At 45.9% G+C, this 27,082-nt stretch overlaps 1 protein-coding gene across 2 annotated transcripts in view; it reads right to left on the bottom strand.

The window, feature by feature from the left end:
• LOC129325967 (putative N-acetylated-alpha-linked acidic dipeptidase) overlaps positions 1-25,641 on the bottom strand; it is a 35,578-nt gene extending 9,937 nt beyond the window's left edge. The window contains exons 1-13 of one of the 2 annotated variants that reach the window (XM_054973989.1): positions 25,418-25,641; positions 23,924-24,032; positions 21,062-21,248; positions 19,355-19,456; positions 16,277-16,402; positions 14,480-14,666; positions 12,768-12,861; positions 9,499-9,597; positions 8,846-8,931; positions 7,772-7,891; positions 5,297-5,379; positions 4,741-4,804; positions 2,827-2,894 (exon numbers count right to left, since the gene is read on the bottom strand). In XM_054973989.1, coding sequence (XP_054829964.1) covers positions 2,827-2,894; positions 4,741-4,804; positions 5,297-5,379; positions 7,772-7,891; positions 8,846-8,931; positions 9,499-9,597; positions 12,768-12,861; positions 14,480-14,666; positions 16,277-16,402; positions 19,355-19,456; positions 21,062-21,248; positions 23,924-24,032; positions 25,418-25,535 — 1,443 coding nt within the window. In that variant the 5' untranslated portion in view covers positions 25,536-25,641. Of the gene's footprint in view, positions 1-2,826; positions 2,895-4,740; positions 4,805-5,296; positions 5,380-7,771; positions 7,892-8,845; positions 8,932-9,498; positions 9,598-12,763; positions 12,864-14,479; positions 14,667-16,276; positions 16,403-19,354; positions 19,457-21,061; positions 21,249-23,923; positions 24,033-25,417 lie in introns of those variants that run through there. The other variant, XM_054973988.1, reaches the window with a different exon arrangement.
• Positions 25,642-27,082: the final 1,441 nt, after the last annotated feature.

Here is a 27,082-nt window from a genome sequence, read left to right on the forward strand (position 1 = left end):
TGCACACTGTCATTACCACACGCCTTATTATCTCTGTGCTTTTCAGTACCCAGTTATTTACAAACCTGACAGGGAGGAACTTGGCTTTAATTACTGTTTTCCAAGTAACTTTTATTTCTAAGATGAAGAGTCAATTGACAAGCAGGGATGCTGTAACACGCCGGTGTGATGCATGCCCCCACCCTCCAATGCCTAGTCATAGTGAAAAAGATCTCAGGCGTCAGGGCTAGTGAGGGCCTAGAGCCTTCTTAATGAATAGAGCTGTGGCTCAATGCTAGATCATCGTGCAAGCAGAAGGTCCCAGGTTCAATCCCTGACAGCTCCATTTATAAGGCTAAGGTAGCAGGCGAAGTGAAAGACGTGAGACCCTGGAGAGCCACCGCCCTTCAGAGTAGGCAATGCTGATCGTGAGGACGGGCGGTCTGACTTAAGAGCCCTGGTCACAAATCTGCATGATTTACTTCATTTATAGCCCTCCTTTCTATGAGTCAGAGGGAGGGCAGGAAGGGATGAGATGATGCTTGGCTTTCGTGGCCAAGATAAACAAATAGAGCAGAGGTCCATCAGTGGCTATTAGCCACAAGGTATAGATGGAGCTCTCTGTCTAGGGCAGTGATGCTCTGTATTCTTGGTGTTTTGGAGGGCAATCAGTGGGAGGGCTTCTAGTGTCCCTTCCCCACTGGCAGACCTCCTGAGGACACCTGGGTTTCTTGGCCACTGTGTGACACAGAGTGTTGGGCTGGATGGGCCATTGGCCTGATCCAACATGGCTTCTCTTATGTTCTTATGTGGCCCTTTCTTATGTGCCCATGGTAATGCTAATCACCACTGTGGGGTCAGGAAGGAATCTTCCTCCAGGCCAGATTGGCCAGGGATCCTGGAGGTTTTTTGTTCTTCTGGGCATAGAGCAGGGGATCACCACAGGGGAGTAGCTGTGAATCTCCCGCATCATTTAGGGATTTGGACTAGATGGCCCTTGGGGGTCCCTTCAGCTCTATGATTCTGTGATTCAGTGGGAGCCCAAAGCTGTTTGCATAATTCTCCTCTCCTCCATTTATCCTCTCAACAACCCTGTGAAGTAAGTTAAGCTGAGAGTGTGCGACTGGCTGAAGATCACCCAGTTAGCGTCCCAGAAGTGGAATTCGAATTCGGGTCTCCCAGATCCTAGTCCATGTGCAGTGTACAGTTGATTATTCCTTTATACATGCATTGAGTAATTCTCATGTGACATTCAATGCATGTATAGCTGAATGTGTGGTTGAAACCCCACATTTATCCAGGTACTGGTCCCAGGTTTCCTGTGTAAAGTGAACACCTGTTGACTCTTACAAACAAGTGGATGCCCCTTAATGCTGTTTTCCCATATAAAAACTGCATGTGAGGGGAGTTATTTCACTGATTTTGCAGCTCCCCATACTGTTTTGGCTCAGGAAAATGGCTTGGGGGGGGGAGGCAGGAGTGCCCCCTCCCTGTGGGGTGTGGTTCTGAGCTTGTTTGAGCTTTTTAAATAGAAAACATTGCCTTCAGCCGAGATGTCTGCAGGGAACACATTAAAACCAATGCATGCCCATGCAGAAACGTATCATTTAAAGAGACCCTGATGACAAGCCTAGTATAAGGAGGCTTCGTGCCTTCTCATTAAGGGGTGGGGCCGTAGCTCAGTGACACAGCATCGGCTTTGCATGCAGAAGATCCCAGGTTCAGTTCCCAGGACCTCCAATTTAAAAAGATCTCAGGTGTTAAAAAGGCCCTTTCTCTGCTTGGAGAACTGCTGTCAGACAGAGTGGATAATAATGGAGCTCACTGGACCAATGCTCTTGAGTGATCAGCTTAATTTGCTCCTATGCATCATCCTTGTCCCTTCCCATGAATGGAGAGGCAACATAAATTATGCTTTGCATGTTAGAACAGGTGATTCGACCCAGTGACTGATCCAGAAACTCCTGAAACTAAAACTGTTGAGGAAGCTAAGGTGGATCAGCACCTGGGAGAGAGACCAGAGAAAGCCTCCGGTAAACAGTTGTAGGAGGTGGAAAGTATCAGATTGCAGCCAAATTATGGTGACCCCAGAGGGTTTTCAAGGCATCGCCAACCTCTGTGTAGCAACCATAGACTTCCTTGGTGGTCTCCCATCCAAGAGCTTAGCTTCCAAGATCTGACGAGATCAGGCTAGTCTGGGCAATCTTATTCATTTCTCCCCAAAAGGAAGCAATTATCTTAGCGTATAAAAGATGGCCATATTCAAGTTTCCTAAAAGACATGCCATCAATCTTCATTTATTTAAAATGTTTACATCTTGCTTTGCTACCAAAATCATGACCAAGGCGGCTTTCGGCATACTCAAATTACAACAACAGTTCAATTCTTCAAAATGCCAACATCTCCAAACAGCTTTACCCCCAGCTTTATACTCATCAGACTAAAAGAAAAGGCTAAAGAAGAGGAGCTGCCATTCCCCCATTCAACCCCCTCTTCCCCCAAGATAAGGTTGCCAACTCCGGATTGGGAGTGGTGCCTGGGAGAGCAGAGCTTGAGGAGGAGAGGGAGTTTAGCAGGGTATAATGCCATAGAGCCTGCCCTCCAAAGCAGCCATTTTCTCCATGGAAACTGGCCTCTGTTGTCTGGAGATTACTTGTAATTCTGGGAGGTCTCCAGGGCCCACCTGGTCATTGGCAGTCCTAACCAAACAGCTTGGGGGAAAGTTATAGGACAGCTTGGGGGAAGGGCAATTTTACGGCTCAAAACAGAAGCTGGGAAAAACAGCAGCTTTACAGAACTATAATAACTGGACCAATCTATCTGCTTTTCCTCCACAGACATTCTTACCTCTTTAGTCAGATTGTACACCAGGCTGTACATCAAGGGGGTACAGTCAACCCGAAGGGTGTAGTTGCCTGAAAGCAAAGTCTTGCAATTGATAAAGTGAAGCTCTGATTAAAAACAGGCCTCAAGGCCAGATCCACATGATACAAAGTCCTTGCAGCTGCCACTAGGAACGGAACTACAAGTGACAAAAGGCACAGGTTGAACACTTGTCAGCTTCCCTCAAGTTTTGATGGGAAATGTAGGCAGCTTGGCGGTATGTTGGACAAGTGACAGTTGAAAAGTCCATTGGACAGCAGTCAGAGAGCCAAGCTGCAAGACTAGGATGCCTACATTTGCCATCAAAACTTGAGGGAAGCTGACAAGTGTCCAACCTGTGCCTTTTGTCACTTGTAGTTCCGCTCTAGGAGTTCGTATCACACTTAAGTCAGGAGTTCTGTTCCCCGTCCCCCGCCCATGTATATGGGGCCATATTCCAATTCTGACCATGTTGGCTTCAGCTCCCTTATTCCCAGTGCCATTTTTGTGAACTGACAAGGCCCCGGAGAAGTTCCGTTTGGGAACTGGTGTGCAGCCACCATGACACATAAGTTTCCTGATGGAGGAAACTGCTTTTCTCCCTGTAAGGGAAAAGATATGGAAGTCCTGTCACTTTTCCCCTGGTGGATAGACTTAGGAGTAGAGATGGGCATGGAACAAAAAAACCCGAACCACTTGATTCGTGGTTCGTAGCATTCCACGGAACATCGAACCATGAACTTCCAACCTTTCCCCAGTTCGGGTATTTCAATCGCCATGCACTGGCTGCTGAATCCGGTGCGGGGCGTTTGAAACAGACAGCCCCTTTCTTCTGCTGCCTGGCTGTCATTTTACAGACCCCGTGCTGAAACCGGCACAGGGTTTGTGAAATGACGGCTTCTTTCTCCTGCTACCAGAGCCGTCAGTTTTACAGACCCCACACTGTTCCAGCGTGGGGTCTGTGAAACTGACAGACTGACAGCCCGGGCAGCAGGAGAAAGAGGCTGTCAGTTTCACAGACTGCACACTGGTTCCAGCGCAGGGTCTGTGAAACTGACAGCCCGGGCAGCAGGAGAAACGGGCTGCCAGTTTCACAGACCCCGCGCTGGAACTGGTGCGGGGTCTGTGAAATGACAGCTTCTTTCTCCCGTTGCTCTGGAAGCAGAAGAAAGAGGCTGTCATTTCACAGCCCCCGCGCCGGTTTCAGCGCTGGGTCTGTGAAATGACAGCTTCTTTCTTCTGCTGCCAGGACTGTCAGTTTTACAGACCCCCACACTGTTCCAGTGCAGGGTCTGTGACAAACTGACAGCCTGGGCAGCAGGAGGCTGTCAGTTTCACAGACCCCGCGCCAGTTTCAGCCCATCCGCTGAACCCCGTGCAGGGTCTGTGCAACTGACAGCCCTTTTCTCCTGCACAGGGCCTGTCAGTTTCACAGCCCCCGCGATGGGTTCAGCCGATGGACTGAAACTGGCACCGGGTCTGTGAAACTCCAAACCTGGCCACGGAACAGCTGGAAAAAATTGTTTGTTCCATAAACACGCGTTCCCACTGAATACATGTTTCAGTACAAATGAACCAGCCATTCCGTACGGAATTTTGTTCCGTGGTTTGTTTTTTGCCCATCTCTACTTAGGAGAGGTAGAATCCAAATGGGGAAATAATAGGGAAAGAATGGGCCACCTCACCTCGCTTTTGCCCCCATCACATTGGCACATAATTAAAAACAGAAGAAATGGACTCAGGAGTTGTAATTTATCTCAAGATGGCATTGAAAGCCTCCCACACATTCTTGTGAAGTTGTTGCACTATTTTTTCCTGGTTAGCCCTGTACTCACAAAACAAACTGTAATGTCAGTGACTCAAGCTTCTTCTGTCTCTCGGAAACCGAGTGTATTTTACCTTCTACGGAGGAGTCAGCATTGATGTAGGCCACTGCACGCTCCTGCAACAGTTTGACGTTTTGCTGTATTAGGAGAAAGGGGAGATGGCAATTTGTTTTTCATATCCACAGGGCTACTCCAGGGGCCCAATGGAATGATGTCACTTCTTGGAAAAACCCAGAAGAGATGTCATGCCTCTCTAGGAATTACTGGAAACTCTATGGTAAAACCATAGATTTGCTGGTGGTTCCTAGACAGGACCCGCATCACTTCTGGGTTTTCTCAGGAAGGGACATCATGCCATCGCTGACAGCTGCCCCCAATATATCACTCGTTGCCAGGCCATACCTGGTAACACAATAATGTATGGATTGGTTTAAGCATAGATTGTGTCGATTGTATTGTATTGTATTGTATTGTATTGTCGATTGTATTGTATTGTATTGTATTGTATTGTCGATTGGATTGTGTCGATTGTGTCGATTGTATTGCCTTCGACAATACATAGATTGTGTCCTTCAGCAAAAACATCTCCAGCAGTACCAAACCTGTTATGTAACTTCTGGTTGAATTACCTCAGCCCACTCAGTAGATCCCAGCAAGCCAAACTCCTCAGCATCCCAGCTGGCAAAAATTATTGTTCTTCTCGGCCTCCATCCTAAAACAGCAGTATTATAACATCATAATATATGACATATTCAATCCAGAAACAACAAACATTGTGTTACTCATCAGAGATGGAAGACAGCAGTAAATATAATATGAAGACCTGGCCTTCTCTGAGTGCAATCACAGGGGATCCTGATCCAAACCTGATCCCAGCTGGGTGAAGGAGGGGGTGGGCATTGCCAACTGCTCCCCTCTGGGTGAAGGGAGGAACAGGCATTGCCTCCTGCTCCGCACCTGATCCTGACAGGTGAAGGTGGGTGGCGGGCTTTACTACCTGCTCTGCTCCTGATCCCAGATGAGTGAAGGGGGTGCGGGCATTGCCACCTGCTCTGCTCCTGATTCTGGCAGGTTGAAGGGGGAGGCAGGCATTGCTACATGCTTGGCTCCTGACTCTGGCAGGGTGAAGAAAGGGTGGGCATTGCCGCCTGCTCAGTGGCTTCTTCTGGTAGGTTGAAGAGGGTGGGCATTGCCACGTGCTCTGCACCTTATCCTAGCTGGGTGAAGAGAGGAAGGGCATTGCTTCTTCCTTTGCGCCTAAGCTCAGCCAAATGAAGGTGCAAGGTTGGCATTGCCACCTGCTCCACTCCTGATCCCAAATGGGTGATAGTGGGAGGTGGGCATTGCCACGTGCTCCACCACTGATACCAGTTGGGTTAAGGCAGGGGAGGGCATTTCCACCTACTCCGCTCCTAATACCAGCTGGGTTAAGGTGGGGGGTGGGCATTTCCACCTGCCCCACTCCTAATACCAGCTGGGTTAAGGCAGGGGGGGCATTGTCACCTGCTGTACTCCTGATCCCAGTTGTGTGAAGGGGGGCAGGCATTGCCATATGATCTGCTCTGTCCTGATCCCAGCTGGGTTAAGGTGGGGGCTTGGCATTGCCACCTGCTCTGCTCCTAATACCTGCCGGGTTAAGGCAGTGGGTGGGAAAAGCCACCTGCTGTGCTCCTGATTCCAGCTGGGTTAAGGTTGGAGGTGGACATTGCCACCTGCTCTGCTCCCAATACCAGCTGGGTTAAGGTGGGGAGAGGGCATTGCCACCTGCTCTGCTCCTAATACCAGCTGGGTTAAGGCATGTGGGTGGGCATTGCCACCTGCTCTGCTCCTAATTGCTTTACTGGACCTTTGAGTTCTGTTTAAAACATGTTATATCAATCTGTTAAACTTTAATACATTACATGCCAATTACAGGCATTGTTTTTTGTAATATATATTTGGTTAAACATTGAGTGGTGTATAATTCATTGATTGCCCTCCAAGTAGGGCTCAGTTAAATGTGTCTTTAATTAACTTTAAGTTTCGTGCATCATACGGGGACGTTTGTCTGTTTCTGCCTGCTCCTAATACCAGCAGTAAGGTGGGGGTTGGCATTGCCACCTGCTCCGCTCCTAATACCAGCTGAGTTAAGTTGGGTGGTGGACATTGCCACCTGCCTCACTCCTAATACCAGCTGGGTGAAGGTGGGAGGTAGGCATTTCCACCTGCTCCCATCCTGCTCCCGGCCTGGGCTTCCCAGCATGGCATGTTTTCTGGAGGGACATGGTGCCTAGCCTAGGCTTCTCTCCATGGCAGCGCCCTCTGGTGGTGCACCAGGATATAAAGTGAGTTGTCTGAAATACGCTTACTCAGTTATATAGTAAGAAGAAGGTTCTCTTAGAGAAAATGGCAGCTTCGGAGGGTGGATTCCATGACATCACATTGCTGCCGAGCTCCCTCCCCTTCCCAAATTCAACCCTTCCAAGCTCCACCCCCAAATCTCCAGGAATTTCCCAACTCATTGTTGGGAACTGCATACCATACAATGGCCCTATAGCATTAGCATACAATACCTCATAATGAGCAAAACAATAAAAATCCACACAGAATAAATACTGCAGAAAATGTGTGCCAATTTGGATTGACTGGTTGCAAGATTTTTTTAAAAAATTAAACAAAATATTTGTATATATTTTTTAAAAATGTATAGCAGACTTTTCTATAGCTGTGACAGTACAGAGTTCCCATATGATGTGGAACGAGTGCAAATTTAGGGGCTCTATCAAGGATTTTTATTCTGTCCTCCCTCCAAGGACTGCAGGACAACCGACTTCATTTTCTCCTCCCACTTCACCTCATAACCACCATGAGAGAGAGATTTAGGTAGGTAGCCCTGGTGGTCTGCAGTAGAACAGCAGGATTTGAGTCCAGTGGCACCATGGTTGGTCTCAAAAGTGCCGCTGGACTCAAATCCATGTGAGAGAAAGAGAGGAGGAGATTGGCCCAGAGTTACCCTGTGAGCCTCGTGGCTGACTGGAGATTTGAACTAGACTTTCCTCAAATCCTCGGCATTGACACTGTAATCAGAAACACACCTCACCAAACATGGGTGTTTGGTAACTTACCCTTCCGCTTCAGGTTTCCAAAGCTCCTTACAACCTCATGAACGACAGCAGCTCCGCTCTGAGGATCAATTCCCCCAAACACCCATGAGTCACGGTGGCCTCCTAGAATAACGTACCTGTCTGGAGAAATGTAGATAGGAGAGTGTTTTACAATGAGGTAATTTGCTCATTCAGACTTACTTGTTAGTTTGAAATTAGTTAAAAACTCTGTCACGTATCAACTTGGGGAAAAGAGAAATCAATCTATGAAGTGAACGGTGGCTTAAAATTAAGGTTGCCAACTATGGCTTGGCAAACTCCTGGAGATTTGGGGTATTGCCTCAGGAGGGAAGTCAGCAGAGATATAATTCCATAGAGTCCATCCTCTGAGGCTGCCATTTTCTCCTCAGGAACTGATCTGTGTCATTGTGTGATCGGTTGTAATTCCGGGGGGACTCAGGCCCCACCTGGAGGTTAGCCACCCTATCTAAAATTCCACTAAATAAATACACAAACAAGAAATATTAACACTGTTTGACACTGAGAGCAGAACCACAAGTGGCAAAAGGCACAGGTTGGACACTTGTCAGCTTCCCTCAAGTTTTGATGGGAAATGTAGGCATCCTAGTCTTGCAGCTTGGCTCTCCGACTGCTGTCCAATGGACTTTTCAACTGTCACTTGTCCAACATTCCACCAAGCTGCCTACATTTCCCATCAAAACTTGAGGGAAGCTGACAAGTGCCCAACCTGTGCCTTTTGTCACTTGTGGTTCCGCTCTGAGAGATCTCTATCTTTCGGTGCTACACCTCTGAAGATGCCAGTCACAGCTGCTGGCAAAAACATCAGGAACTACAATGCCAAGACCATGGCGATACAGCCCTGAAAATCCACAACAACCATCGTTCTCCAGCCATGAAAGCCTTTGACAATATTTCGACAATATAAGAAATATTAACTTTTCAACATTGCACATCCAGTGCTTTGGGGGATGAGGGGGTGAGTGGGAACCATAACCACACATACACATTTGCAACAACAACACTACTACAACACAAGCTGTCTTGTGAGAAATTGGGCCCTAAAAATGGCTTTACCTGTTTCTATGGCACCTCGGAGAGTCCCAATCACATTGTATATTCTCATCACTTTGTTCAAGCTGTGAACGTGCATTTTGACCTTCCTAATGCCATAAGACAAGAAGTGCAAATAGGCATCAGATTACGAAACAAAAGCACTTTTGGAAAGATAAAACCAATTCAGTTTGAAAAAGATCAGGACTGAATTTTTTTCATGTTGCTGATATAAACAAGAAGTGTAGCCACCTTCAAACTTTTCAGACACAAGGTCCCTGGAGTGTTTTGCCATCTTCTGGGCATGGTCACGCCAAAAATTACAAACCTCAAAGGTTATATGTTAAATATATTTTGTAAATTTTTATATTTTTTATTCTTACTAAAGTGCAAGTGCTCAAATGTGATAAATATTCTATAGTATATTTATTGTAGGTTTGTAATTTTCTTTGGAGTGTTCTACACTCGGAGGACCCCTCTTATTTGGCTATCTTCTGGGCATGGAGCAGGGGTCACTAGGGGTGTGGGAGGGGGAAGTAGTTGTGAATTTCCTGCATTGTACAGAACCCTGGAGGCCCCTTCCATGACCCATCTTGACCCATGTAACACAAGAGTTGCCAACTCCTGTGAAACGTTCTATAAAATACAAGGAGATATTTCCCCCCACACACACACACCTTTTTGAGGATCCTTCTACAAAACCTGGCCCAACGTTGTAAGGCACGGAGAGATTTCCTTTCCAGCTGTCATCTGGGGGAGCAGCTCCACCCATCTGCCTGTTGGAAAAAAGAGAACAGTTCAGGCTTTTGTCATTCACCAAATAATTTTGCATGAAAAACAAAGTTCCTCCCTGCCATCAGTAGGAAACATTCTGTTCTTATTAACAAGGACTCTAGATTGAAGCAACTCATGGAATTTATCAAAGGGTTTTCCAGAGAGCTGTATTTGAAGAGGGGCTCCCTGTGCACAGGAGAACTGCTGAATCAAGCTCTAGTACAACAAGGAAGACAGAATTGTTTTTCTTTAGACTGGAATGTAGCCATGTGGCTGCAAATCGGAGTAGGGAAGAGGGGGTGGAGTTGTCAGCGTGGCTCGTGTTTTGATTTCTCAGAGGAAGTGAAACAATAAAGTTGAGTCCACAGGCTGTTCATGCCAATAATGAACTTCATGTTCCGGTTTTTTTTTTTAAAAAAAAAGCCTTACATCTGTATCTGAGAAGGCGATCTTCGACTTTTTTGTTCTTCTTAACCTTAAACACTGTTTCCCCCACTTCCACTTTGCTGGCTCAACTCAAGATGACCACAAGGCCAGGGGTTCACAAGCATGTCCCAGCACAGGGCGTTCTCTTCACCGTTGTTGGCCGGAATGATCCCTCTTATTACTGTTAGTTCTGAGACAAGGTGTGCCGGAAGAAAGGCCTCCGTTTATTCTGAGCGGCATGTACCTGTTAAGATTCGAGTTCTTTGGGGAAGTGGGCAGTTAGAAAACAGCAGTTGGGCTGAGAAGAGAGAAAGCTGACAATCTGCAGGCTTGGGTTAAGGATTTTAATCTATTTTTTTTTAGCCTGATAGGGAATTGTGTGTTCCCTGACAGGAATATTGTAGCCTTTGTAACAAATTAATCTGTTACAAAGATAAGATAAAACACAGGAGAAATGATTAATTAAAAATATGGATACTAAAGTTTGGGTATAAGTAACTAAAGAGAGGGAATATTATACAATTTAGTTGTGTTGTTACATATCGGTCTATTGAATGAATGAAATCTTGCCCTCAAGTCATAGCTGACTTGTGGCGACCCCTGTTGTGGTTTTCAAGGCAAGAGACTAACAGAGGTGGCTTGCCATTGCCTGCCTCTGCAGCCCTGGTCTTCATTGGAGGTCTCCCATCCAATTACTAACCAAGGCCAACCCTGCTTAGCTTCTGAGATCTGACAAGATTAGGCCCTCTTGGGCTACATCTAACTTAATTTTAAATGTAGTGCTTGTAAAAGTTCTTATGCACTTTCTACTGCCATATTTTTTCCTTTCTAAATAAAATCTTTTTTAAAAAGGACTATTGTAGCTTGATAAGGAATTTGTATATTCATTAATATCCCACCTTTTCTCCAACGGGGAACCAAAGTGGTTTACATCATTCTCCTGTCCTCCATTTTATCCTCACAAGAACCCTGTGAGGTAGGTTAGGCTGAAGGAGTATGACTGGCCCAAGGTTACCCAGCAAGCTCCCATGGCAGCGTGGGAATTCAAAACTGGGTGTTTCTCTAACCACTACATCACACTGTCTCTCAACTGTAATAGAAATAAGATAGGCAGTTAACATTTTTTCATCTAGGCGCTAGGTGACGGAATTAAATCCTTTGTGTTGGTTTAGTGACTTGTATAGGCCTGCCTGGGTCGATGCAATAGAAATATTTTCCTTTCCTCTCAAATGTAGGAATCGATCTCTGAAATCTCCAGCAACAGGATATCAGAAAGCAGAATTTGGAAAATATAAGGTAGCTGCCTATTGACTATCTGCCTGCAAGACGTAGTTCTATTTCTCCATGCCCCATAACATAATTATCTCCTCCTTTTAAGTGCAGCCAAGTGCAGAGCTTACTTTTTACCACAGTCCACTGCTTTCTCAAGTCTCATTTATTTGTTCACTAGAACCAGTGGAGCTTAGTGGCAAAGAAAACAAACCGGGAGGTCAAAACTCTTCCTACCCACGAACTCATACCACGTGGCCTCAGGCGAGTCACTCTGCCGCCGCCACTCCACCCCCAATCTGTAGCATAGGGGTAGTACTGGTCTACTGTTCAGGGTTGTTGTAAAGAGAAGTAGGATAACGTTTGGGACACAATTAAAACACAAAGCAGATTATAAATGCTAAATATTAGTGTTTACTTGTGCATTCCCCATTGTTTAATTCTAAATCAGTTTATAATTACGGCTGCCAATTCTGGCTTGGGAAATTCATGGAGTTTTAGGGGTAGAACCTGGGGTAGATAGAGTTTGAGGAGGTAAGGGGAACTCAACGTAGAGGCCACCCTCCAAAGCTGCCATTTTCTCCAGGGGAACTGAGCTCTGCCATCTGGAGATCAGTCATAATTCTGGGAGATTTCTAGGCTTGCCCTGCAGGTTGGCAACCCTACTTATAATACACCAACTCCTGTTCTTTTTCCTCAGTTTACTGCCTACTCTGTAGCTTCCTTTCAGCCTCTTGCAATTGCGGTCGCTGCTCTCAGCCTCCTTGTCTATTTGCATAATTTCCATATCCTTACATCAACCCTGTGAGGTAGGTGAGGCTTAGCTCATGGTCACTCAGCAGGCTTAATGGCTGAGTGGAAGTTTGAATCTGGGTCTTCTAAACCCTAACCACCACACTTACGTTCCCCAAGATTTCTTTCTAATCCTCAAGCTGCCTTTATGTGCAATTTTAGTCCCAGACAACCTTGCTGGTCCATAAACTGTTTGGTTCTCTGAGCAACCAACATGACGGCTTAGCCATTAAGTAGGAGAAGTTTCATCCTCAAAAACACAAGACTCTAGCATTGTTACAATTGACAGTGAACACATGCACAATCTGTGGACAATATACACTGATTTTTCTCTAGAAGTGCATTGACTAATTTTCATGTTACGTTCAACACAGGTACAGTGAAGATGTGATCAGAACAGCGCGTTGGTTCCTGGTCTCCCATTTCATTTGTAAAGTGAAAGGCCATTGGAATCTTTGTCACAAATAGATCTACATTCCTTCACTGTAACTTCTGAACAGGGCAGTTTGGGGCTTGCAGAAGAAAAAGCCCCACGAGTTTCAAAGAAATCAGGAGGGTGATTTATCTGACAAGAAGCCCAGGTTAACTGCTTAGATGCTATTCGTTCCCTGTTGCTCAAGGTGTTCAACAGCACAGCTTTAAAGAATTGACAGAGCCTTTAAATCATACCACCAGATCCACCTACTTCAGCAATTTCTCAGCATCATGGTAACCAATAGGATGGACAGGGATTTTCAGGAGGCCAACTGCTTCTGCTTCATCATAACGGTAAGCATACTCTGGAACAATAATGTTTATTATTATTGTTGTTGTTGTTGTTGTTGTTGTTATTAACTCAAATAGGGGTTGCGTTTTGGTTTGGAATTTGGATTAAAATACTGAATTTTGGCTGATTCGGTGAAATCAAGGTATTCCAAATTTTTTAAAAGAGCAGACTGAATTTTACCGAATTAATTTGGTAAGATTCGGTAAAATTCAGCCTTTGTTTCCTATGGGAACCAAAGTGAAGCAAGGGGATCAATATCACATTGGAGAATCACATCCATTCCATCCAAACCAAAGTGAAGCAAGAGACACTGTTGCAACTTACCCCCAACAGAACCAGTGTCATTCAGAGAAGCCCAGCGCTGGGTACAGCCAGTGGGGGAACACCACAGAACAGAGCCAAGCAGTACTCAACCACAAGCACAAGGCATTCCCTTGCTTCAGTTCGCTTATGTTGGCCTAAATTGTGACAGTGTCCCTTGCTTCAGTTTGGTTTGGGTGGAATGGGTCTGATTCTCTGGTGTGTTGGTCTGGAGGGATTTTTACTGTGCTCCAGTTTGGTTCTGTTGGGCTTTCTGTGAGATGAGCTCAGCTTGCATTTGGTAGTGTGTTTTGGCCACGGCAGCCCTGTCCCAATGTGTTTCTGCAGTGGGAATCAGCTTTGACTTTTTCCTGTAGAAAACATAGAGCTGCTGGGGGCACCTTGTTCAGGGGCCATAGAATTGGACCCCAGGATAGAGGACAGCCAGGAACCAAATTTGGGGAAGTTTGGTTAAAAAATGACCTGCCCACCCCCAGCACACCAGATAGCCCCCCGAGAGATTTCCCTATAGGGAATAATGGCTTTCAGAAATAGCTGAACTGAATTAGAGAATCAATTTGGAATTCAGGGAATTCTGATTTTTTTTTGGTCTCAGATTCAGTAAAAAGATTCAGATTTGCCTCTTTGGGGGGGTGCACACCCCTATCTCCAATTTCTACATATTTTATAATTAAATGGCAAGCAATATACACAGCTGTCTAGTGATTGACAATGTCAAACACTTTGTTTTTGGCAAAAGTTGGTCATAACATTATTGATCAAATCCTGAACATCTCCCCCACACAAACACACCAATACATATCAGAAAGTTTTTCTTTTTTTACAAACCTTGGGGGACTCTCAGGTTTGAAGAAAACTCATATGCCAAGAAAGAGAGAGAGGGATTAACCCCCCCCCTCCCCCAGTAACTGCTGAAGTGTTATCTGTGTTTGCACAGACATTACAAGATAAAGAAAAAATATGATCTTGCAGCATTTTGGGCACTTCCCAGCTGCCCCATTAAACATTAAGTATGCAGCTCTGTGGAAGGGTGGGGGGGGGGTATGGAAAAAGCCAGCATTAGAAAAAAGGTGGGGGAAAGGGAGAGTGGTAATATAGGAGGGGAATCTAGCATCTTATGTATCTCAAAACTTCCAGTTTCCCAGGCTTCTCTCGTTCAAATCCTTTCTGCTTGCTGAGTGACCCTGGCCCAGCCTAACCTACCTCACAGGGATGTTGTGGGGATAAAAATGGGGAAGAAAGAATGATATATTGTCTGCCACCCTGCACCCCTTTGAGAAAGGGTGGGGTAAAAGGCAAGGTAGACTCACCTTTGGCTGGATACCCTGGGGTTAGAGGATCCCCTGCGCCATTCAGATTTAGTACATTCCCACGCTGGGCTCCTCCGCCAGGAAGGTTCCAGCCATCTGGGTAAGGCTTTACTCCAGGGGCACAGGAGTCTGCGGGGTCGGAATATAAAATAACACCTTTGGCTCCAGCCATCTTGGAGTTCTTAACCTAGGGGAAAAAATATTATTTACTTAGTACATTTTAACTTCACCCATCTTCCAAGGAGTTCAGGGTGGTACATGTTGTTCTGTGATCCTCCGTTTTATTCTCACAGCTACTCTATGAGGTAGGTTAGACTGCAAGAGAGTGACTAGCTGAAAGTCAGCCAGTGAGCTTTCGTGTCCGACAGGGGATTTGAACCTAGATTCTAGTCCAACACACTAACTACTAGAGCACATTTAGGTGTTGCAGTCATACAGCTTTGGCATGCAATCTGGGGATGTGGCTTCTACATAGCGGAGACTGATACAGGTTGGGGATAATCAATCCTGTGTCTGTGTCCACGTTTTGCCATATTAGTTGAAGACGACACCACAGATGGTATAACAGAAAGGCTTTATATAAGTGAAATCTCTAAGCTTCAGCAAAAAGCTCCGATCACTCAGCAAACTAGCTGCTTCAGAAAGAAATGGTTGTTTTCCAGAGACCAAACTATTCAGCTAATACCAAAACTTCATTTGGTTGCCCACACAATTTTTTGCGATCAGAGCTTCTGGAAGGGACTGCTCCCCGCAACGGATATCCTCACAGAGACAGTGTGGTATAGTTGTTAGCATGTCAGACTAGGATCTGGGAGACCCAGGTTTGAGTCTCCACTCTGCCACGGAAACTCACTGTGTGTTAGTGTTGCCAGCCTCCAGGTGGTAGCTGGAGATCTCTCAGAATTACAACTGATTTCCAAGCCAAAGAGATCAGTTCCCCTGGAGAAAATGGCTGCTATGAAAGGTGAACATTATGGAATTATACCCTGCTGAGGTACCTTCCCTCCCCAAACCCCACCCTCTCCAGGCTCTATCCCCCAAATCTCCAGGAATTTCCCAACCTGGACCTGGCAACCCTACTGTGTGTCTTTGGGCCAGTCACACACTCTCAGCCCAACTTACCTCACAGAGATGTCGTGGAAATAAGAAGGAAATAAGTGGCTTTGGGTTTCCACTAGGGTTGCCAGATCCAAGTTGGGAAATTCCTGGAGTTCTGGGGGGTGAAACCTGGAGAAACCTAGAGAAAGTGGGGTTTGGGGAGGGAAAGGACCTTGGCATGGCATAATTCCATAGAGTCCACCCCCCAAAGTAGCCATTTTCTCCAGGCGAACTGATCTCTGTGGCCTGGAGATCAGTTGTAATTTCGGGAGATCTCCAGCCACTACCTGGAGGCTGGCAACCCTAATCATCACTGAGCAGAAAGGTGGGGTATTAATGAAGGAAATAAATAAAATCTGTTTGGGGGAGCAGATTCAATGGTCAAAACCATGCTTGGGTAGGGAAGGGTTGAACCACCTCCCCTTTTGCACTCAGTCTGATTTAGGATCACACAGGGTTGCTATTTCCCACTAAAAATGCATCGGGCCTACTTTGGCTATTATTCATCTGTGGAAGTAGATACTGCCATTCATCCCAACAGCTGTTACTTATGGTTAAAAAACACATCGAGGATTCTAGTCAGAACTCTGGAATAATGTATAGTTTGGTCATTAAATGGCACTCAGATTTTTTTCAGCTTCTCTTCATAAAAGTAGAAAAGCACTACTAAACCTTTCTGAAACTAGATGGTACCATTACCTTATTTCCTCGGAAGATTTTCCCGTATCTGGCAATGACAATTTTCCCCGAACAATTAATTCCCATTTCTCGCTCTAATTTGAAGAAGTCCTCTATGCGGCCATAGTTCACGTAGACGAGATCTCCCTGGTGGCACAAGGAAGGGGGAAAAGCCGGAAGGGGGAAAAACAGACATTTTGTGCTTCAATGACAGGACTGGCCCAGGGTCATGGGATCAGGGAACCAACCCCTCCGCATCTGAGAGGGTTTAGGAGGGTTTAGGAGATGAAAAGAAAGATTAACATCTTTCCCTTGATCCACAAGGACCAATTCCATTTCATAGCACATGTGTTAAGTAAATGAACTGTATAAATAAAATAGCAGTTCAGGAGGGGGAGAGACAGGAATCTCTGACACAATCCACTCCTCATGCAAGTACAATTCTCAGGATCCTTTAGAGAAAGCCATGGAAATGCCTCAGTATGAAAACCGCCCTCAGTGTCCAGGTATTCTCAGATTTCAAGAATTGTCTCTGGTTTTAATATCAGCCTGTCATTTTACAACAGACTTCGACTCGTGGCTTACATGATCCTAGATTGATGTAACCTGCAGCTGACTTAGGTGGAAACTAGCTGGAATCACTCACACTTTTATCCCAAGGAACTCAGGGTGGATTACACTGTTGTTTCTTTTCCTCCATCTGTATCCTCACAACAACCATGTGAGGTAAATTAAGTTGACAGGAAGCGACTGGGCCAAGGCCAATCAAACGAGCTTGACAGTTGAGTGGGGATTTGAACTCGAGTCTCGCTGATCCTGATCCAATACTTTAGCCGCTGAGTGCCTCATACGCTGGTTCTAGAGAACTAGGAGTCCCAAAAATTGGAATTTGTTTGGCGTAAGTGGCACATATTCAGCTATCCACAGACTTCACAGAATGGGACTTTCCTGCCTCCCCTTCCCTCCACACCCCACTAAGCCCCCTGAAACTTTGTCTTGTGGCGTCAGAGGTCCCTCAAGAACAATATAGTCATCAATACTCCTCTGGCATTCTGCAAACTATGCAAAACCAAATTTACTCAGGAGGGCATTTTTACACAAGGAGTAGGGCTATATGATAAAAGAATGGTTTAGAAAGATGCTTTAATAAAGGGGAAAGGACTATGGATTAGACTTCTGTGAATAGCAGGGCTTTTTTTCAGCGGGAACGCGGTGGAACAGAGTTCCGGCACCTCTTAAAAATGGTCACATGGCTGGTGGCTCCGCCCCCTGATCTTCAGACAGTGGGGAGTTTAGATTGCCCTCTGTGCCACCGAGCAGCGCGGAGGGCAATCTCAACTCCCCTCTGTCTGGAGATCAGGGGGCGGGGCCACCGACCATGTGACCATTTTTGCCAAGGTCGATTTAAACTTTAAAAAACTCCCCCCTTGTTCCAGCTGACCCAAAGTGACATCATTGTGCAGTCTTGAGTTCCACCACTGAGTTCCACCACATCTTTTCCCAGAAAAAAAGCCCTGGTGTATAGTATGTATTTATCTGTTGCTGTATCTATGACCCTGCTATGTATTTTCTGCATTGTTTAACATGTCATGCAACTACTTATGCTTTGTTTTGGAATTCTGCAATCCAAGTCCTATTGTGCTGCTTACTGGATGTCCCAACCTGCCGATTGCATTAACTCATACTGCATTATCTCAGTGAGAAAGAGAGCCACAGATAATGTAAATAAATGAATAAAACTCAGGAATGGTTGCAAAGTCACCTCAGGGGAACAATTGTTAACTTTTATAGCCTACAAATCAAAGGACAAATGCTATTCCTTTTATCATCTACAGAGCAAAAAGGTTACGTAACTTGGAAAACTGACCCGTGTGATTGTGTTCCATCACAAGGGAACTAAACCTGTAAGCAATTGCTGATAGTGGCTTGATAGTCATTCATTCGCCTTCACATAGCTGACACAGTCAGTCTGGTTCATGAAAACTCATATCACTTCCTGGAGGTGAGTCATTCACAAGATTCTTTCGTTATTCTGATATCCATTATCCTCTTCTAGGCCATGAACTGGCACCCTTCCACGCCAAACTGTGTACTCTGGCTAACAGTAACCCCTTGCTGTGTTAGGGTGGTAGTGTTTGGGTAATATCTGTTTATATACAAATATACAGGGAGAGCAGGTGGGAAGCAAGCAAGCTCCCAGTCAGGCTGTGCTCATCTCTCAAGCTTCACTGGTCTCATAAAAGCAACGGCATATCCTTCCATTCCAAACAGTTCTAACTTCTCCTTATTCTCTGACCCAGTTCCAAAAAAGTAAGCATTGTTTCTTTTAGCTCCTACTTACAACATATCCACACATCATCAGATATTATGTTATCGTTTGCAACCGGATTTTCCTGTGTGGGCAAGACAGTCCATTAATGAATTATTCCTCTGCCGTAACAACGTTGTAATATCCAGTAATGGGTACACATCACCTTAGGGGAAGTGTAACAAATCCAGTTGGAATCTGTCCAGCTAAGACTATTAGTCACAACTCTATGTGTGTGTGTTATGTGCCGTCAAGTCGCTTCTGACCTTTGGTGACTCTATGAAGGAAAGACCTCCAAAACGTCCTGTCATTAACAGACTTGCTCAGATCCTGCAAACTGGAAGACGTAGCTTCTTTCATAGAGTCAAGCTACTTTGTTTTAGGTCTTCCTCTTTTCTTACAGCCTTCCACTTTTCCTAGCATTCTTGACTTTTCCAGAAAACCTTGTCTTCTCATAATGTGAACAAAGTACAATAGCCTCAATTTTGTCATTATAGCTTCAAGGGAAAATTCAGACAGGATTTGATCTAGTGCCCACTTATTTGTCTTTTTGGTTATCCATGGTATCCACAAAGCTCTCCTCCAGCGCCACATTTCAAATGAATCAATTTTCTTCCTGTCCACTTTCTTCACTGTCCGACTTTCACATCCATACATAGTAATGGGGAATACCCATAGTTTGGATCATCTTGATCTTGGTCCCCACAGAGACAGCCCTATGGTTTGTCATCAAACCTTAGGGCATGTGTTGTTTTTGAACAGCCGAGGGAAAAAGTTCCCATAGACCTTACCTCGATCACACCTTGGGCTGAGAATGCACTGTAGGGTGGAACAACATCTCCAATGTCCTCATACCCCGGAGGAGGAGGCTCAAACAATGATGTGTTGAAAACCTAGTTAACAAAGAGGGAAAGGAAGGAGACACGTATATTAAAAGGACAATCAGATTTGGACCCTTTTCCTGCTTTGCCGCAGCCAGCAATGTTCAAATGGCTCTGGGATTGCAAAACAGACTTTCTCAGAAGTAGGACATCAGGATTTAAACATACGAAGATGCCTTGTGAAAAGGAGTGCTTTAATTGCTTCCTTGTATCATTTCCCTGATTGAAAATACCCCTCCCCCAACTGATGTCAGCTGTGGTAAAGAAAGAAAAAAACAGGTGGCTGCTTTGTGTCTGTCCTTTCCCCCCATAAGGATCAAAAGAATCGTGGTCGGAGCCCTCTATTTCCCATATTGAAGAGATTAGAAAGAGTAAGATAGAGTACAGATTATCAAAATGATTATTGTTATTGAAGAAGATATGTTGAGCGTTTTATTTAGTTGATAATTTAAATGGGGAAATAGAGATAGCACTATGTTACTATAGATAAGCTTAGAAGGGTTTGAAAGTATACTATAATAAACAAAATAAGTTTGAAATGAGTAGAGGGAGAATAGATAAGGGGTTGGAAAACTGTTGGAAGTCAAGAAAAGGGGGGGGAAGGGAGGGGGTTAGAATTGGAATAATTAAGGGAATGTGATTGTAATAGATATTATATGTTTCTAATCCAATAAAATTTTTCAAAAAAAAAAAAGAATCGTGGTCGGAGGAGACATTTGCAACTAAGAAAATCACATAGATTGAAGAGTCAATCCCTCCCCATATTGTGCATCGGCCACAGATTTCTGCAGCCACATTGCTCACTGGGACATCCAATTATTGATATCCAATGACGTGTAATCTGGCCTAGAGAGGAACAAGTTGGACTTCCAGGTTGATACCTGGCTTCTCATCTTCATGTTCTCCCAGTTCTCTCCACACATTACATGGGATGAGAAGTCCCCAGGTAGTTAATCATACATGCAGGAGATTGATCCTTTGGGGTTTTCAGGACTTGCCCAGATTTGTATCTCATTCATCCTTGGTAAATTTAAGCACACTAAAAGAGATGTATTGTTGAAGGCTTTCACGGCTGGAGAACAATTGCTGTTGTGGGTTTTCCGGGCTGTATTGCCGTGGTCTTGGCATTGTAGTTCCTGACGTTTCGCCAGCAGCTGTGGCTGGCATCTTCAGAGGTGTAGCACCAAAAGAAGATGCCAGCCACAGCTGCTGGCGAAACGTCAGGAACTACAATGCCAAGACCACGGCAATACAGCCCGGAAAACCCACAACAGCCATAGCACACTAAAAGAGATTAGAACTAGAGTTGCCAGGCCTGGCGAGGGGTGGGAGGCTGCAACATCGCCACATCACTTCTGGGTACAACCCTGAAGTGACAATGAATCACTGGAAATGTTATGGGAAAATCATCGAGTTTCCAGAAATTCCTAGAGCTACCTTTGTAGTTCCTGGAAGTGATGTAGCAATATCAACAATATCACTAGTTTTTTTATACTTTTCTTCTGCCGCCAGTCAAAGCAGAAGTGGGCAATGAAGTTTGCCAGCAGGAGGGCTCCCCCCACAGTGGGAGGGCCTGGCAAACCTAATTGGAACAGCTGGCAGCATGTTTTCATTTACCTCATGCCCTTGTTCATCGACAATTGAGACGTAGTTAGGATCCGTTTCATTTGGGTAAGACAACAGAACATCATACGGATCCAGATGGACTGAATCCAGGCCAAATTCCTTCCACTGGGCTTGTATTTGTTCTGCGAGGCGTAGGTTCTCTTCTGTACCCGCCAAGTGAGGACGCCGAGTAAAATTGCTAGAAGATAGAAAGGGACATTCATTTCACACTACGAAACTGGATTTGTGCTTTTATTGTGCTTCTGATGAGCTATAACATTCACACTGTGTTCCAAGAAAAAATTATCATTCCTCACTGAGAAAAACAGAAATGATGAGGAAGCTTCCCAGAAAGAAAGCTTCCCTGTGGCGATCCATTTTTGTGTGTGGGGAGGATTCTAGGTGGATTCTCAGGTCCAACAGGATTGGTTAGAGCTCATCATTGTTAATAATCCTTCCAAAGGCCTTGTCTCTGCTTTTAATCTTCTGATCTTTACTTCCAACTGCTATAATCTTCCACTTGTAGGATTACTAACAGACCTGGAGAAAAATGTTCTGTCCCTTTAATAGAGGATTAATGTGTGGAAATGCGCAGCTGAAGATTTTCATGGCATGGAAGAAAATAACATCACCTAGTAACAACATCCCTGTGTCAAAGGGGTTTCTCCAGACAGTTGGCAACCATTGCTTTCTGAAGGCCTTTTCTGCTTTTCTACCTTCAAATGACCCTGCCTGTCCTCTCTTGCTGCTCCTTACGCTTGGAACTGCCTCCCGGAACATCTGTAGGATGCATTCTCTCTTAGGCCCTTCAAATCTCTCTTCAAAAAGCATCTTTTCCATGTAGCGTTTAGCACAGAACATCAGACCCCGTCCCCTCCTGGAGTCAAGCCAAAGATTGCACCTGAAATGGGTTTGAATTGACTAAATGGGAACTCACTTAATCATCCACAATGCCAGTCACGAGCTTATTTAATAATAACAACAACAACATTCGATTTATATACCGCCCTTCAGGACAACTTAATGCCCACTCAGAGCCATTTACAAAGTATGTTATTATTATCCCCACAACAAAACACCCTGTGAGGTGGGTGGGGCCGAGAGAGCTCTGAGAGAGCTGTGACTGACCCAAGATCACCCAGCTGGCTTCAAGTGGAAGAGTGGGGAATCAAACCTGCCTTCCAGATTAGAGTCCTACCAGCTTCTTGACTGATTAAAAAAAAAAAAGGAAGGAGCCATTTTGACTCCCAAAAGGTTATTCTGGGGATCACGGGACCCACACAGATGAAAACTATACAGGACGGGGGCTGTAGTAAGGAAGGGAATTGAGTAAGACCATACAGAAAAACTGGTAGGATCCAACCTGTCATTTCTTAATGAGTTTAACCCAGGAATCCCCAACATGGTGCCCATGGGCACCATTGTGCCCACCGATACCTTTCTGAGTAGTTGCCAATGGCATCATGACTGAATGGAGGGGAGTGTCCAGTGGAGTGACACAGGGCTTGGTCCTGGGCCCAGTGCTTTTCAATATTTGTATAAATGATCTGGACGAGGGTGTGAAAGGATTACTCATTAAATTTGCAGATGACACCAAACTGGAAGGAGTAGCAAATACCCTTGAAGACAGGGATAGAATTCAACGAAATCTGAACATACTGGCAAAGTTAGCAGATTTGAATAAGATGCAATTTAACATGGATAAGTGCCAGGTTCTGCACGTGGGTAACAAAAATGCAAAGCTTGTTGACTGAATGAGGGAAACACTTCTGGGTAGCAGTGTGCGTGAACAAGATCTTGAGATACGGCTGAATAGGAAGCTAAATAGGGCACTCAGTGTGATGCAGCAGCAAAAAAGGCAAATGCAATCTTACGATGTATTAACAAGACATAACGGGATATTATTATCCCACTCTGTAACATGTTGGAGTACTGTATCTAGTTCTGGATGCCTCACTTCAAAAAGGATGCGGAGAAATTGGAATGGGTGCAAAGGAGAGCAACCAGGATGATCAGGGGCCTGGAAACCAACCCTGCAAGGAAAGACTGAGAGACTTGGGAATGTTCAGTTTGGAGAAGAGGAGGTTGAGGGGAGACACGATTACTCACTTTAAAAGGTTGTCACTAAGAGGACGGAAGGGAGCTGTTCCTGTTGGCAACAGAGGATAGGACTTAAAACAATGGGTTTAAACTACAAGAGGGAAGGTACCCGCTAAATATTAGGAATAACTTCTTCACTTTAAGAGTAATTCAGCTGTGGGATCAGCTGCCTTGGGATGTGGTTGGTTTCCCCTCATTGGCAGTCTTCAAGGAACAGCTGGATGAATACTTGTCAGGGATACTTTAGGCTGTTCCTGCATTGGGCAGGGGGTTGGACTAGATGGTCTGTAAGACCCCTTCTAACTCTATGATTCTGATGCCTGCCAAGTATTTTTTAAAAGTGGGTGTGGCCAGGTGGGGTTTTTCCAAGCATGGCTTCTGATTGCCTATCGGAGATTTAATTGGTTGCCCAGATTTTTAAAAACACTGCTTTGGGTGAAGCTGTTTCCACAGCACAAGGATCTTCACTGTGTGACTGAAGGTAAGCTGTAGCAGCCATTTTGTGGCTGACTCTGCCTCCTGCAGCAACCATTTTGTGGCAGCCATTTTGTTGCTGCGCCTACCACACTTTGGGCTATAAATGTGCCGGCAGGCTTAAAAAGGTTAGGGACCCCTGGTTTAATCTATAAACAATGGCTCTGTGGGAGGAAGGGCTGGTCCTTTCTGTCATGCCTTAGACAGGTGAATAGCCGCACTATTCCTAATTAGCATTTCATACATCTCTTTAAAAAGAAAGCGCCATCATAGGGTGGGGTGGGGCAGGGCTTTGCTTACTGTAAAAATTGCTGGATGTTCTCCGCTTTCATTTCCGTCAGAAATGTTTTCTTCATTTTCTTGTTGGAACCTGTTGCTGGCAATGGATCAGTGGGCTTACTCACCCAGCCTGCAAGAGACACCAAAACATTTCCACCAAGGAGCCCGCCAATGTGAAAGACACACTCATCCATTTCCGGATCTTATCCCTACTGAGTGATTCGCTCTCCTACACATTTTCAGTTTCAGGCTGTGTGCTGGGTCTCAGCAGTATGCCATGAGAAATCCATCCATTATATAAAATCTCCTGTACTTCCAAAGTGCCCGCCAACAGTCAAGGTTGCCTGCTGTGTCTCTGTAAGATTTACTGTTCTGACCTTCGCCTTCTCGCAATCAGCCTCTCATGTGTGCAGAAGTTTGCATCACAAAGATTTGGGGGGTAGTTTGCTTGACACCCGAGAGGCAGGAGACTGTATTATATCACCCATATTTTTCATCTACCATTAACAATCCATTTACCGTAACCTGGTACAAATGTCCTGGTGGTTAAGAATGTCAGACTAGGGACCATCCATCTACTGTAACCCGGTACTGGTGGTTAAGAATGTTAAACTAGAGACTGGGAAAACTGGATTTGAACTGCTGCTCTGCTACTGAACCCTGGCCCCCTTCCCAGATTACCTCCTTGCATTAGACTGGGACATAGCTAGCCCGGCATTCCCTTTCCAAAAGCAGACAGACAGACAGACAGATGTCTCTGGAAGTTCCTGAATAAAATGACCTTCCCTTAAGGTTGTCAACTCCAGGTTAGGAAATTCCTGGAGATTTGGGGATGGAGCCTAGGGCAGGCTTAGAGTTTGGGAAGGGGAGGGACCTCAGCAGGATATGCCATCAAGTCCACACTCCAAAGGAGGCATTTTTTCCCAGGGAAACTGATTGTAGTCACCTGGAGATCAGTTGTAATTTAGGGAGACCTTCAGGTTCCATCAGGAGGCTGGCAACCCTACCTTCCCTTGTTTGTGCCCAGCATCTGGTACTGTCAGGTACTGTGCATCCACACAGGGAGGTTTCATTTCATTGGCCCAACTCCTAGCTGTTGAGAGAGCCCTACCCTTCCACAAATCTGCCCGCTCCTTTCTAACTCCACCTAGCAGTTATCACCACCTCCTGTGAACCTGGCGAACCATTTCCTTTACCTGTCCTAAGGTTCCCCTGCGTGCTAGCTGCTGCAAGGGAAAACCTGGAGCTTTCCCAGTGGGAGCATTGACTCTTGAAAACAGATACCCTGGATCTTGTCGCTCTCTAAGGTGCCACTGGACCCAAATCCCGCTTTCCCATTCCGGCACACAAAGTTTCCCCGTCTTTCCCTCTTGCAGGGACCCTTTCCCTTTCCCTTCCTCCAGGAGTTCGGGCAGTAAACACACACAAACACACCCTTCCCCCCCGCTCCCCCCCCCGCCTCCCCTGCAAGAACTTCTGCAGATCCCAGAGAGCAGAACTCCCCCTGCGCTGTACCGATGAAGAAGCCCAGGAGGAAGATTCCAGCGGCTGCCCCTACAATCAGAACCCAGAATCGACGCCGGGCCCCCCTGGGGGAGCTCGGTTCGGTGACAGTCTGCAGGGAGGTCCACATCCTCGGGGGGGTTTTCCTGGCCTCTGCCGCCAGCAGGCTTCCCCGAGCGCGGATCTAACCAGTCCCTGCCCCAAGCGAGCACAAACAAGGGGGGCGAAGTCCTCGCTCCATTGCATAGAGCAAGACTCCTCCTGCAGGCTGGAAGCGCAGAAGACAGGCGGCCGGGCCGAGCTTTGTCGTGCTGCCAAGTCTCACGGCCTGGCACCGCCGTTCCTCTGCAAGGGAGAGCCCAAGGGAGCCGGGATGGGTTTCTTCTTGGCAAGCGGATCCGCTGCCTCTTTGGGGAGGGAGGCTTCCGCAACGCAGCCAGCGCGACGAGGCTTGCAGCGCAGTGACTGCCTGGAGAAGGAGGAGGCAGGACTTTTTTCTGGGCTGCCAACCTCCAGGTAGTGGCTGGAGAGCTCCCGGAATTACAACGGATCTCCAAGCTTCAGAGATCAGTTCCCCTGGAGACAATGGCAGCTTTGGAGGCTGGACTCTATGGCATCATACGTTGCTGAGGTTCCCTCGCCTCCCGAGATTGCCCTGCCCAGGTTCACCCCCAAAATCTCTAGACATTTTCCATCCCAGAGTTGGCAACCCTATAAGTCAGTCTGCCATAAAACACGGAGCCTGGCCCAATTTCTCTTATAGATGTTTCCTGACCGGCCTTTCAATCTGGCCACTAGAGTTGCCATTCTCCAGGTGATGGCTGGAGATCCCCCCAAATTACAACTGATCTTCAGGCAACAGAGATCTGGTCCCCGGAGGAAATGGCAGCTTTGGAGGGTAGTCTCTGTATTCAAGTTGAGCCACCTCCCCTTCCCAAACTTTGCTTTCCCCAGGCTCCACCTCCAAATCTCCAGGGATTTCCCAAGCCGTGGCAGAAAAAAGCTCGTATGTGCATTAAAGAACCTTGGACATGTGATGCATAAGGGCCAAAGCACAAGTCCTGCTTTTGAATGGCTTTCCCTGCAGCCACACAGCAGCTGCTTTTTAAAGCCACTGCAGGACCCTGATATCAAGGAGACGTTGCAGGACTTCTGTCTTCCCCTGTGCCCTTGTCCTGAGCCAAAATAGCCCTGGAGGTTTTATTTGCCCCTTTTTGGAGCTGCATGTGTGAAGAACAGAAGTTGAAATAAGGCTGTAGAGTTTTTTCAGTAGTAATAGCAGACACTGTCCTTTTCGGAAACAAGGCATTCTTCATATAATGTGCTCTCCCGGTATATAACAGCTTGGATCTCATGGCAGCTCCCAGCGAATGGAAGGCATTGCTTCTTATTTGAATCAGGACCTGCTTATGCCATGAACTTAAGCTGGTGGTATGCTAGGAAGCTTTCTGCTACATGTGGATCAAAAATATCTACATTTCCTAGGGGAGGTGGCAATGTCCACCCTTATTGGCTTGGCTACTAGCAGTGAGGGACAGCTTTGAGGTTTGTGGCCAAGCTTAGATGTAGACTTTGGGAATGAACATAGAAATAGCAGTAGTAAAGTACATATGGCCCATTGTTTTTAGCTTGAATTGGGAAATCCAAGCTTTCCAAAGGGGCACAATATGGTGGTTT

Source organism: Eublepharis macularius, chromosome 3 (assembly GCF_028583425.1).
Source record: "Eublepharis macularius isolate TG4126 chromosome 3, MPM_Emac_v1.0, whole genome shotgun sequence".
Classification (NCBI taxonomy): domain Eukaryota; kingdom Metazoa; phylum Chordata; class Lepidosauria; order Squamata; family Eublepharidae; genus Eublepharis; species Eublepharis macularius.